The sequence below is a fragment of the Peromyscus eremicus genome, chromosome 13 (assembly GCF_949786415.1).
Source record: "Peromyscus eremicus chromosome 13, PerEre_H2_v1, whole genome shotgun sequence".
Lineage (NCBI taxonomy): Eukaryota > Metazoa > Chordata > Mammalia > Rodentia > Cricetidae > Peromyscus > Peromyscus eremicus.
The window spans coordinates 26,564,604-26,578,759 of NC_081429.1; the positions used below are offsets into that span (position 1 = coordinate 26,564,604).

A 14,156-nucleotide genomic window follows, 5' to 3' on the forward strand; every position below is an offset into this window, starting at 1 on the left:
CACAGCTAGTATTTCTGGCTCTACACTGGAAAATTCTAAATAAAACTCAAAACACTAGAATTTTTTAATAAAAAGAGTGACTTTCTATTTTACATAAAATTTATCCTTTTAGAAAACCTTCCTCAACATTATTCTTTTTTTTAACCTAAAAAAAGATCCCGTGCATGTATGAGTGTGTGTGTGTCTGTCTCAGGCATTAAGAGGGTGTGGATCTCCTGGAACTGGGATTATAGACATTACAGCCATCTCTTCAGCCCTCTTTTTTACCGTCTTGAGTTTCTTTTGTTGTAGATCTTACCCACCACCTTTGTTTGTGCACTCTCTTTATAAACGAAACACTTCATCTAAAGTTAGGGAGGGACACGGGGAGATAGCGCAGTAGCTGATGAAGCACCTCCATGCGAGCAGGAAGACCAAGTTTGAATCCCCAGAAACCACATAAAGCTAGCTAGTCACTACAGTGCACCTCTCCAACCCCAGTGCTCCTAAGGCAAGGTAGGAATCACAGACAGGAACCTCCCGAAGCAAGCTGGATAGCTCCTCTGACACATAAAAACAGACATATGTAGAGACATATATATGAGGGGTAAAGAAAAGAAAGGGGAGCAAAGTTATGACACTGCTTGGCTGGGCCTGGTAGTGAAGGCCGTTTATCCCAAATACTCAAGAGACTAAGGCAGTAGAAAGAATCATAAATTCAAGCCTTTTGGGGCTACACGGTGAGTTTAAGGCCAGCTTGAACTATTTTATGAAATCCTGTCTCAAAATAAAAAAATCAAGAGGTCTGAGGCTATAGCTTAATGATAAAACATTCGATTAGTATAAATAAGGCCTTAAAATTCAGTTCCCAAAAAGAAAAGAAAAGAAAATGAAAAAAAGAAATGAAGGAAAGAAACACAACTGGGAAGAGCTGGTGTCTTCACTGAGCTTTGTGTTATTGAAAGACTTTTGATAAGGAAAGGGTCTAAGAAATTTTCCATGGAATAATCATTAAGAATTTATTTAAGCCGGGCGGTGGTGATACAAGCATTTAATCCCAGCACTTGGGGGGTGGGGTGGGAAGAGACATGAAGGTATCTGTCAACCTGGTCTACAGAACAAGTAAGTTCCAGCATAGCTAGGGCTACGTAGAGAAACCCAGTGTTGTAAACAAAACAAAACAAACAAACAAAAAACAAACCAAAACAAAAAATGATTAAAAAAAAAAAGAGGGCAAAAAGACAGTCTGATTTACTTCCTTTGGTTTCATTAAATGTTGTAACCTGCAGAATTTAAAAACAAAACAATACAAAAACTTACTATTTAAGGCTTAACTTTGAAACAGCAAAAAGACAGTCATTGCCATTCACTAACAACAGAAGTGTCCTAGCTGCACATCACAATGCATCACAGTGAGCTTACCTTACAGTGGACAATTAGCTTTGGTTGTGCTGTTATGTTGTCTGACTCATCCACAACTTCCACCTGAAATGGGAAGGCTGTTCCATTCTCTATAACCAGAATTTCCGAGTCAGGTTTCACTTTTAGTCGATGAGGAGGACCTATCAGGAAATTCATAATAAAGTATATATTCAATAGATTAAATAGACTAAAATTATCATTTTGTATTTAATATTTATGAGTGATGCAAGAAAGAAAAGAAAAAAAAGAATACAGAACTTGATAAATTCTATCTTCCAAATGTAGTTTGTGTACATGATGGAGTTGTCTCAGTAACACAGCTAAATGTTTGACGTTGTGGGGCACTGGTGGTGCACACCTTTAATCCCAGCACTCAGGAGGCAAAGGCAGGCAGATATCTGAGTTTGAGACCAGTCTGGTCTGGTCTACAGAGTTCAAGAATAGCTAGGGCTACACAGAGAAAGCCTATCTTGAAAAACAAAACAAAAACAAAAACAGTTTAATGTCTAGATTTAGTCTTATATAAGCTAGAGCACACTGATTAATTCATGCTAGAAATGACCTAAACAGTCCTGAAAAACCTTAAAAACATCTGGGAGGCAAAGTATTCAGGAAGCAAAAGAAGCTTATTAAAATACTGTTTATTTATCATCTTTAGCTTTACACAATGAATGACTGCTGGATCCAGCACAAGTAATAACATGCTGAGTTCAGGCCAAGCTTAGTAGTACAATCCTGTAATCCCAGCATCTGAGAGCTGCAGACCAGCATGGGCTATGAAATAAACAAATTAACCCCTGGTGATTGTGTAACTACATAAGCAGGTAAGTATACTGCTCACTGTCTTTGATATCACAAGCAAGTTATATCATACATTTCCTATAAGATTGAAAAAATGAATCTATACTTCTAGCCGGGCGGTGATGGCACACGCCTGTAATCCCAGCACTCGGGAGGCAGAGCCAGGTGGATCTCTGTGAGTTCGAGGCCAGCCTGGGCTACCAAGTGAGTCCCAGGAAAGGCGCAAAGCTACACAGAGAAACCCTGTCTCGAAAAAAACAAAAAAACCAAAACAAAACAAAACAAAAAATGAATCTATACTTCTAGAAAAAACTAACTATATGCCCCACAATCCTTAATACTTTAAAATTCAATTTATGCTAAATACTGATAATGAAAGTATATAAAACAATTATTAGACACACTTACTTCAATGGTTAATATGAAGATTTAGTATCTGCCAACTACTATGTTATGTTTTAAGTAAGCACTACTATGCGCATCATACAGAACACAAGGTCCTAACACCTCCATTTTATAAGAATGGAAGCATCTACAAACACCGGAAAATATTTAATCAAGGGACTACATAAAGAAAATATTTAATACAAAGAGATGGACCCAAGGTCAGTAAGTGGCGAAGTCAAGTTTAAGTCCTGGTTTCTTGCCTTCTACCACAAGGTTGTGCTATTTCCTACTTTGTCATTTCTATCAAAATAAAAACCACCAAAAAAATGTACCTAAGTAATAAGCTTTCTATAAGTCATTTCTATTTGGCTTAGCTTACTTCTAAAAGCATACATATTTATTACTATAAATGAACATTTTTTTCCTCATTAGTACCAATTTTCACTTATCAGTGTATGCCTGGGTAAAATCACCAAGAACTACAATTTGTGAATGCAAATAAGCTATTGTTTCCTTCTGCTGAAATCTAGTACAAATGATCGCTTATGGACCAAGTGTTATAATTAAGGTTTCTAAGTTTGCATGCCAATTGTTCCTTGGCATTAAGTCTAGGATCAAGTGTAAAACACTCAATAAGCATAACCTTACTGGCAGATCTCACTTTGCAAAGGACAGTGTTAAAGAAAGCTCATGTGCAACTGGTACTTTGTTCTCTATTCAACAACTGCACAATCATGCAGAGTGAAGACTACATATTAACTCATTTTACTGCTATAATCCTGTGAGAGCAGAAAACATTCTCATGATTCTTTGCAAAAGCAGCCAGACTATACTATACTGAAACCCAAACGGTCTGATTCTAAAATATACTTCTTAGATCCTTACAACAGGCTATCCCTTAAATTAAAAAGCACATTCCACCCTATGTAACTTGAATACAGTTTCATTTTCCCAAAATAAATCCTTATCAAATCAATAAGAACCTATAATTCTTAAAATATGAAAGTAAAACCAGTAAGACTAATACAGCAGTTTTTCCCTAAGTCTAATAAGCTTATCTCTAGATGTTTCCTAATACATAGTACTTAAAACATTTCCCCAAGATTGAGCTACATTAAGCAACTCTAAATGTATTTTTAAGATTTATACTGGAGCTGGGGATGGAGCTCCACTGATAAGTCTACTTGCCTAGAATGCAGTCCTGAGTTCAATCCCCGCACCACAGCACATAAACCAGCTATGGTGTTACATGCCTGTAACTTATCACTTGGGAGGTTAAGGCAGGAGGTCTGTGAGCAATCCTTTAGGGCTGGAGAAATGGTTTAGTGGTTAAGAATATTTACAACTGTTCCTGGGGGATCTGTCATCCCTGACTGCTGCAGGCACAGCATCCAAGTGCATATGCCACCCCCATGTATGTAATTGTTGTCTTTACTGCCTCAACGTCCTATATTCTGGCCATTCACCACTACAGTAACCTAAGAATATTTAAAAAGTAACTATTCCAAATAGTTAAAAATAGTATTACCAGGCAGCAATCTAATTTTCAAAATCTGTGAATCTTCTTTTAAACCCGGAAGAACAACCTTCAGATTAAAATTCTGTTGAAAAAAGACAGCAAAAATTAAACCCAGGTTTTAAATAAGTAGCTTACCATTTCAATTCTGATTTGTGTTTGATTTTTATCTTCCTTATCATTATATAAATGTACTCATAATTTTAGTTAGAAAAATTATTACAAATATTTAAGAATCCCAGGAGAAAAAAAAGAACAAAACTTTCCTCAAACTCAAATCTGTGTTTATCTGAATAATTATCAGGTAATTATCAGAATAAGGATATTTTTTAAAAGGTAAAACAGACGTATAAAGACAGCTCAGTGGTGTAGAGCACTTTCTCCTCTTGCAAGGGACCCAAGTTCAGTTCTCAGCATCCATAGGGTGGCTACAATCACCTATAACTCCAGTTCCAGGGGATCCAATTAGGTCTTCTGGACTCCAGGCACCAGGAACCCATGGGGTACACATACATACATGTAAACAAAACAGTCATAACACGAAAAACTAAAAATATATTTTAAGTGAAACAATCAAGGAGTACGAGGGGAAAAAAAACCGGATTGAACCCTGAACAGAAAGGTAACAGTAACTAAAGAGATCTAAGTAAAAGATCCATTTAAAAGATGGGAGAGGATCTGAACAGAGCTCTCAAAAGAAGAAATTAAATTAGCTAAGAATTATTAGATAATGTTCACTATCCCTAGCAATGAGGAAAATGTAAATCAAAACAACCCTGAGATTTCATTTTATCTCAGTCAAAATCACAAAGATCAATGGAACAACCTATAACAACAAATGCTGGAAGGGATGTGAGAAAAGGAAACTTTCATTTACTGTTGGGATTGCAGTTGGTCCATCTACCCTGGAAATCAGTGTGAAGAATCTTCAAAAAGCTAAAAATAAATCTTCCCTATGACCCAGGTATACTGCTCCTGGGCATACGCCCAAAGGACTCAACATCATACTCCACAAATATTTACTCAGTCATGTACATTGCTGTTCTATTTACAAGAGTTAGGAAACAGAAACAGCCTAAATGTTCACCTGATGAATGGATAATAAAAGTGTGGTATATATACAATATGGAACACTATGCAGATATAAAGAAAAATGAAATCATGAAATTTTCAGGTAAATGAATGTAATTAAAAAGGATTATGTTGAGTATAGTAACCCAGACTCAGAAAAACAAAGTCATGTTTTCTCTCATCTGAGACTCCTAGTTCCCAATCTTTAGATGTGAGTACATAGCTAAGAATAACGACAGAAACCAGTAAAATAATGGGGAGCATGCAATAGAGAGGAATAGCAGGGTACCGGTGACTTGGAAGGGTGAAATTGAAAAAAATTGTGGAGGAGGGATGTAACTAAGGAGGGTCAATAAAGAAGGAGAGAAGGGACGAAGGTACAGTAACAGTAAGAATGTCTGAAAAGAGTTCTCATTATCATCTTTTTATTTAAAATTACATATAATACATATAAATACGTGTGTAAATATACATACATAGTTTAAATCGTTCACACCTGGGCTGACAAAGTCTCCTCCAAGAGCATACATAGATTAACAAAAAAAACATCAATACCAGGCATTAGACACTTCCTTTCAAGATGTTGGTCAGGGCAGTCCAAGAGACTTCCAAAGCATTATAGGCTATTGCTGTTGCCCTTGGTTGCATCACTAGAAGTTAAAGGTAAATCCATGAAGACATCATGTACTTACAACATAGAGCTGGATCTGATCTGAAAGCTTCCTCCCTAGAAGACTAGATTTCATGGTATCAGAAAGTGCTGTGCAGGTTTCTGGGAGAGGGAAGCAGCCATGATGCCTATGATCCACAACAATGATCATCCCGGCACAGTGACCCTAAAGGTCCAATAGTGGCATGCATATATTGGTGGTAACCAACAGCTTTCTAACTGGACTTATGTCTTATTCAACAAAACAGAAATCATGCCTGGTATTGGAAACCTAGTCAACTATTCAAAGCTAGTGAGCCCATGGATCTTGGAAAACCTACAACCACCACTTTCCCTAGCCAGCACTAATTCCTAACAACATTCAAAATATGTATCCTTATACCTATAGCTAAGTGTAGGCCCTCACCCCCACATCAAAAAAAAATCTCTTTGCATCAGAGAGATGATTACAGAAAACCAAAACCAACTGAAATGCACAGAACAAGAGATCCTTGGGGACCAGCCCCAACAGCTACATCATCTAGATAATTCCTGCACCCAAGGCTTAGGGCATACCAAGGAAGAGGGACATAAAGACTCTAAGAGTGGGAGGAACAGGAAGTCTTCTGTGAGACTACATCTCCTAGAAATGTCAGAGAAGCTATACCAACTAAGTCTCAAATAACAAGGCTGCCTAAATAAGACTTGAATCAGGACAAAAACAACAGACAAGCGAGCATGGAAGGAGGCAATGTCATAGAACTGCAAACCCAGACAAAGAACTGGAGGCAACCAAGGAGTTGAGAGCAGGAGAAATAGTCTTCCCCAGGGAAAAAAATGCCCCGATTTGGTTATCCAACACCAAATGGTCAGCCTGAAAACATATACATACAAGTAACAATATAGAGACTAAGCAGAACGAACACACACGAACACACACACACACACACACACACACACACACAGCCAAGAATCTGAGAGAGCAGGAAGTGGATACATGGGAAGGACTGAAAGGAGAAAAGGGAAGGAGGAAAATGATGTAATTACATTTTCAATTTTTAAAATTAATTTAAAAACTCAATCTAGAAACTTCTGAATGGAATGCAATATTCTGGACTGGATTTTGAACAGAAAGGTACGGGTAACTGGAGACATCTAAATAAAGTCTGGTTTTCTTACTAGTCCTGTCTTAATGTTTATTAGTGTGTATAAATATATGTATGTGGTTCTGAGATATTAACACAGAAACTCTGTAAGCTCTTATTATCTCTGAACTCCTCTATAAATTTAAAGTTATTTTAAAAATCTAGAAATAATTTTAAGTCCACTTAACATTTAAAATTTGATACAAATCTCAAATTATTTCAGGAAGTCTCAATTGAGAAACGTGTATAAAACCTGATGCTAAACATCATTTGATAATATGAAGCAGTAGTATGTAAGTTAAGTAACACCTATTAAAATGTTTGCTATTACAGGGCTAGAGAGATGGTTAAGAGCACTGGCTGCTCTTCTAGAGGACCTGGGCTTGATTCCCAGCACCCACATGGTAGCTCACAACTGTGAACTCCAGTTTTCAGGGGACCCGATATCTTCTTATGGATACCTCAGGCACCAGGCATGCACATGGTACACAGACTTACATTCAGATAAAACATCCACACACACAATAAAATAAAAATACTTTGAACTAGAAGTATTTTGAATTTTAGAATATCTGTAAAAACAAAGCTATCTGAGGAATGAAGCAAGTCTAAACATGAAATTCATCTACTTTTCAGCTTAAAATACATCACCTTCAATATATTTTGTACAGTAATTCTGGTGTGTACCCACTTTGACTGACATTTATCAAATAAGGTCAGGTGTAGAATTTTTTACCAGTGGCATCATATCAACACTCAAAACATTTCAGATCAGGGCTATTCCACCTGAAATATCTGAAGAAAGTACATGTTCATTCTCTCTTCTTTGGGCTGATACTGGGAGGTTAAACCCAGGGCCTTCCAAGCACTCTAACATAGACCCAGGCCCCAGGAAGCTCAATCTTAAACATAATATTGATAGGGAAATATTTGTATCTTTTTTAACCATATATATCTCTTACTGAATACTTCCCTTTACTAATTCTCAAAACATTAAACTAGTCAGCTACAGTTTCACTGATTTGAAATTGTGGTTTCTGGTCTGAGAAAAATAAAAGAAGAGGAGGAAAAAGTGGAATACTACCAGAGAAATGTTGAATAAATGTTTCTGAATTAAGATAAAGACAGCTAGAAAACATTTAACTCAAGGATGTTGAAATCACTACAGTAATAAACGTGCAAGATTTTCATACCACTCTAACTTGTGAGTCAGGTAACATAGCACTGATGAATCCCTAACAAGTCAGAATTAATGTGATCTTGGTTATAAAATACAAAACAAAGGAAAATAAACCCAGGTCATTTAACATTAAATTTCCAATTTAATATAATAGGAAACAAATAATAAATATTATAAAATTTATGTATAATGCTTACCTTGCCTTGACAAGAGTTAACTGGACCCTTAGCTACAACACCTTGAATTACACAATTTGGGCCTTTGGTTATTTCTTCATAATGTAAAGACAGACCACTAGAAAAAAACAGATTATTTTTAAATTTCCCTGCATTATCTACAAATAAGATTGCAAATGATACTGGCATGTTTAATTCATCTTTCTAATAAAATTTCTAATTTAATTTAAATAAGAAATAAAGAGAAAGCCAGGCGGTGGTGATACACACCTTTAATCCCAGCACTCAACAGGCAGAGCCAGGCTGATCTCTGTGAGTTCGAGGCCAGCCTGGTCTACAGAGTGAGTTCCAGGACAGGCACCAAAACTACACAGAGAAACCCTGTCTCGAAAAACCAAAAAAGAAATAAAGAAAATTCCTAAAAAATTGTCTTTTTTCCCCTTGAGTCAGGGATTCCCTATATAGCCAAGTTTGCTTCAAATTCATAATCCCCCCTCCCTCAGTCTCCCTAGTACTGAGATTACAGAAATGTGCTACTCTATAGAGCTCCAAAAAATTCTATGGTGGAAAAAAATATGACCATGCAAGTATAAGTGATACTAATGAGGCAAACACTGAAAATAATATGACAGGTTGTCATAAAATAAAGAAACCACACATGATGAGTTGATCAAGACACAAGGAATAAGGCAAGCTATATGCCCAACATATGTCTGACGTAACAGCACACCTGCCACTGTACAACCACTGGGCTAACTGCTGATAATTCCATAGCACTAGTCTTGGAGGACTGGCTTTTCCGTTATGCATCTGTAAATACCTTGACAGTATTTAAGAACAACAATGACCAAAAAAAAAAAAAACAAACAAAAAAAAAAAAACAAAAAAAACAAACAAAAAAAAAAAACAAAAAAAACACCCAAAAAACAAAACTATAAAAGGGGCAGATACAAGCAAGAAATGTACCCTATACTAGAAACCCTACGCACAACCACCCCTGGAATCTGCCTTAGCTTCCTTTCATTAGGCTTGTTCATAAAAGTGTGACTTGGTGAAAATATCAACATGCACACCTTGACTATTTTATCACTCCAGACTCTCACTGCTGATACAATACGAAAGAAAGAATACAAAGGTAGACCACAATACATCCCTAACAAAAGAAATACTCAAGTACACCAGGTTCACATGGTAAACTCATGGTTTCCTCAGTCTTTTCTATGGATCCCTTAAAATCTTGCACTCAGTAAAAGTTTAGGCAGCTTCTGCTACCTAGTCAGCAGAATGGCATCAGAGAAGTCTAAATAACCAAGTGGCTTTCATGTCGCTGTAAGCTTGGTAGAGTATATGCTGAGTACCTTTCCTACTGCTATGTGCAAGTGATACCTAGGTTAGCTATGAAAGAGAAAATGGTACAAAGAACATCGTAAGGTAAGAAAAAGCCCATTTTTCTCAAGCATAGAATTGTTTACAGGTATTTTCTGAATAGACAGATTTAAAATGATAACATAAAGATCTTAACAGTCTTTGATTTTACAATCAAGTAGCACTATTTCATTTCAACTCATCCCAACAAAGTGTTCTAATGAACAAAACACCTAGGCTCATTCTACACAGAGAAAGAGATGAAGATGGGGGAAAAAAAGCACAATTTAAAATTTATTTATAGTGTGTATGTGTGTACACTTGTAGTCCATGGTGTGTATGCAAATCATGATGTGTATGCAAATCATGGTGTGTATGTGTGAAGGTCAGAATCTATCTCCTTCTACCATGTGCATCCCAGTCATTAACGTACACCTTTAGGCTTGGTGGCAAGAATCCTTATCCACTGAGCCACCTTGAAGGTCCACACTGATCATTTTAAGTTACCCTGAGAGATAACTCAGTAATGAAGCAGATTTCAGGTGCAGCACCCAAAAAGGGCCAGCTCACAACCACTAGATCCAGCTCAACAGGGATCTGAAGCACCTGCACTCACGTGCACACGTACCCATGCACACAAAATTACAAGTAAAATAAAAGCTTTTTTAAAAAAGTATTTTTCTTATAAAGTAAGGGCAGAGAAACAGGACTGATAAGTAAATACCAAGTTATTTCATGGTACCTCTGTGGTTTAAAAGTTAAGACAGCAAGTACTTCAATAATATGCCAACTGAACCTCCCATTTAGGACATCTGTCTATTATGTAATTCTGAGTTGTTAGATGTTCAGGTCAACAATTTAGTTTCACCTTGGTTACTAGAATTCTAGCATAAAGTGACTTTTTTTTAAAATTCTATCCTAGTCTGTTGGGGCTACTGCAGAAGCCTAGTCTAAAACAATGGCATCCTGCAACACATTTAACAAAATCAACATTAAAGATGTAAAGTGGCACACAAAATAGCTCTCAGCAAGATGCCATGTATTCTATGCTTTTGTTGGCTCTTGAAATCCCCCTAGCATTGCCGGGCAGTGGTGGCACACGCCTTTAACCCCAGCACTCGGGAGGCAGAGGCAGGTGGATCTCTGTGAATTTGAGGCCAGCCTGGGCTACAGAGTGAGTTCCAGGAAAGGCGCAAAGCTACACAGAGAAACCCTGTCTCGAGGGGGGGAAAAAAAAATCCCCCTAACATGAACTTAAAAACAACAGCAACTAACAGAATTGTCACGGGACAACACACCATACTTGTAAAAGGAAAATGGAGTACATCTCCAATGACTTCAGCAGTAAATTTAGTAAATAAGCTTCTGTGAAGTAATTTACACATGATATTGTAGCCACAGAGGATGGCCTGAAGCCAAATACATCAGGAATTATAAAATTCATTTAAAACATTAATACAAATGCTAACCTTATATAATTTACACAAAAAAGAGTAAAGACTTAGCAAATACAAAAAGACAAATACAAATAAGTCCTTCAATTACCTTGCTTCAAGAACTGGTTGAATATCAGATAATAGTTGGGTAGTGTGACCGAATTCATCCTGTAACTCCAAAGGAATATTGAATGGAACTCCAACACGAAAAGGGGAATCAAGAAGACCGAATGAAAACTTCTCTGGCTTGCCCTCTTTAACAAAAACAAAAGAGAAAAGAAATTATGAAGAAAACTTACTGGAGGTCAGAAGTAGACCCATACATATCCTGGCAATTACAACTACAATGTAGATGGTATTTGAAATCTGTACAAGGACTGGGAAGATGGCTCTCGCAGAAGACTGAGTCTGGTTCCCAGCGCTCTTGTCAAGTGACTCACAGTGCCTGGAACTACAGCCCCAGGATATTGGAGGCCTTCCTCTGGCCTCTGAGGGCACTTGTACACATACCCACACACTGAATATAATTAAAAATAAAACAAAAACTTACAAAAAGAATCTGTGCAAAGATTTAACTATTGCCAACAACCAGCAAGTGCAAATAAGTATAGAATTTTATCTCACACCACATGTAAAAGAAAATCCAAGGGGTAGACATCAAAGTGTTTCTTTTACTTCCTTTTACTCTTATTACAATTACTGAAACAGTCTCACTACGTAGGTCGGGCACACCATGCCGTCATTAGACTTGTGACGATCCTCCAATCTTTTTATTTTTTTATTTTTCAAGACAGGGCTTCTCTGTGTAGCTTTGCGCCTTTCCTGGAACTCGCTTTGTAGCCCAGGCTGGCCAGAGATCCGCCTGCCTCTGCCTCCCAAGTGCTGGGATTAAAGGCTTGCGCCACCACCGCCCAGCCGATCCTGCAATTTAACTTCCAAGTGGGAGATTATAGGTGTATACCATCACGCCAAACTTCAAATTGTTTCTAAGCTCTCAAATTATTAGAATATAATGAAGAATGATTATGCCCTTAATTAAGAACTTCTAAGTTCTCAAAAACTAAAAATGGATTTGATGAGCTTACAACAAGGGATATATGTGAAACTAACTGTAACACATGCAATAAGGAACTAAAAGCCAAGGAAAGAATGATCTATTCTCATTATCTCATTTATTTACACATGTTCCTGTGTACTCATGTGCACACAGAGTCAGGAACTAATTCGGCCTTGTATATGCTCTAGCTGAGCTTACATTCTATCCATGAACCATCTTTTCTCAAAGTGTGATCTCTAATCTACTAATTTTGACTATCCCTTGGAATTTACTGGAAATGAAACTCAAGAGTCCACCCTTAAATATGCCCAATCAGAAACTCTGTGAATAGCCATGCCACTGACAGAGATATTCAGGAAGTTGCCTGAGCTACAGAGAAAGTTCTAGGCTAGCCTAGGTGCCTTATTGAGATCCTGTCTAAAAATGAAAATGACGGGGATATTGCTCTGGTGAGGGCTTGTCTACCATACATGAGGCCCTAGGTCCAATCCCTAGTACAAACAAACATGCATGAAGATATTCTCAGAGTGACACTCAGCAGACTGTGCTTTAACAAGTCCTTCAAGGTAGTTGAGTTACAAACTTAAGTAAAGCACAACTTCAAACTAATAAAACAAGCACTGAAATGAACAAGCTTTCAGATGACACTCATGGACTAGAAGCAGCACACACTTTAAAAGTTTGAGAAAATGCTTAACCACTCATTTTACTATGTAAATGTTGAGGTTAGATGGAATAGGCTTGTAGGAAATGAATTCTCAGTCTACTGCTGAGTGTTCTGCACATAGTTTTTGAGATTTCTTGGTATCAATCCTAGAGAAACTAGCATATTTAAACAACAACAACAACAAAAAACAGCTTATGTTTTTTAGTAAAAAAAAAAAACTGGAACAACATAAATGTTTCAACAGAAAACTAAAATATAACAAATTTACACCATGAAGTAGATTTGTAGAACAAAAAATAATTTTAAGAAATAAAACCTTGGGGATGGAAAGAAAGCTCAGTGGTTAAAAGCACTGGTGGAGGACCCAGATTTAATTCCCAGCACCCACATGGCAGCTCACATCCATCTGGAACTCCAGATCTAGGGATTCAGGTTTCTTCTGGCTTATATGGGCACTAGACACAAATATAGTGTACAGATATATGAAATCTTCTAGAGGTCCTTCTGATTAAAAAAGGCATGCAGCTCCAACTTCTCCAAAAAACAAAAAGAACCCCCAAAAGACCATTATAATGATACTACAGATATTGAGGAGACTCTAACTCTACAAAACAACCAACCAACCAACAAACAAAAAAAGGAGACTAATACGTTACATGGGTAAATGTAGGAAGCTAAGATTATCAAATCCTTAAATGCCCAAAGTAAATCATACTACAGTATATTCAAGCTGTTATGAAACTGGAACACAACTAGAAAAATTGTTGAAATTGGCTTCAGTTCCCAAAATTACCATTCCTCAACACAGAGAACAGTCATGTCTCCTCATCCTCAACACAGAGAACAGTCATGTCTCCTCATCCTCAACACAGAGAACAGTCATGTCTCCTCATCCTCAACACAGAGAACAGTCATGTCTTCCTCATCCTCAACACAGAGAACAGTCATGTCTCCTCATCCTCAACACAGAGAACAGTCATGTCTCCTCATCCTCAACACAGAGAACAGTCATGTCTCCTCATCCTCAACACAGAGAACAGTCATGTCTTCCTCATCCTCAACACAGAGAACAGTCATGTCTTCCTCAGCCTCAACACAGAGAACAGTCATGTCTTCCTCATCCTCAACACAGAGAACAGTCATGTCTCCTCATCCTCAACACAGAGAACAGTCATGTCTTCCTCATCCTCAACACAGAGAACAGTCATGTCTTCCTCAGCCTCAACACAGAGAACAGTCATGTCTTCCTCATCCTCAACACAGAGAACAGTCATGTCTCCTCATCCTCAACACAGAGAACAGTCA

At 37.4% G+C, this 14,156-nt stretch overlaps 1 protein-coding gene across 1 annotated transcript in view; it reads right to left on the minus strand.

Moving 5' to 3' along the window:
- The window catches only part of Smchd1 (structural maintenance of chromosomes flexible hinge domain containing 1), a 138,979-nt gene that overhangs the window by 68,431 nt on the left and 56,392 nt on the right, over positions 1 to 14,156 (minus strand). The window contains exons 20-23 of the mRNA XM_059278617.1: positions 11,237 to 11,381; positions 8,348 to 8,444; positions 4,118 to 4,190; positions 1,402 to 1,541 (exon numbers count right to left, since the gene is read on the minus strand). Of these exons, the coding sequence (XP_059134600.1) occupies positions 1,402 to 1,541; positions 4,118 to 4,190; positions 8,348 to 8,444; positions 11,237 to 11,381 (455 nt within the window). The remainder of the gene's footprint in view (positions 1 to 1,401; positions 1,542 to 4,117; positions 4,191 to 8,347; positions 8,445 to 11,236; positions 11,382 to 14,156) is intronic.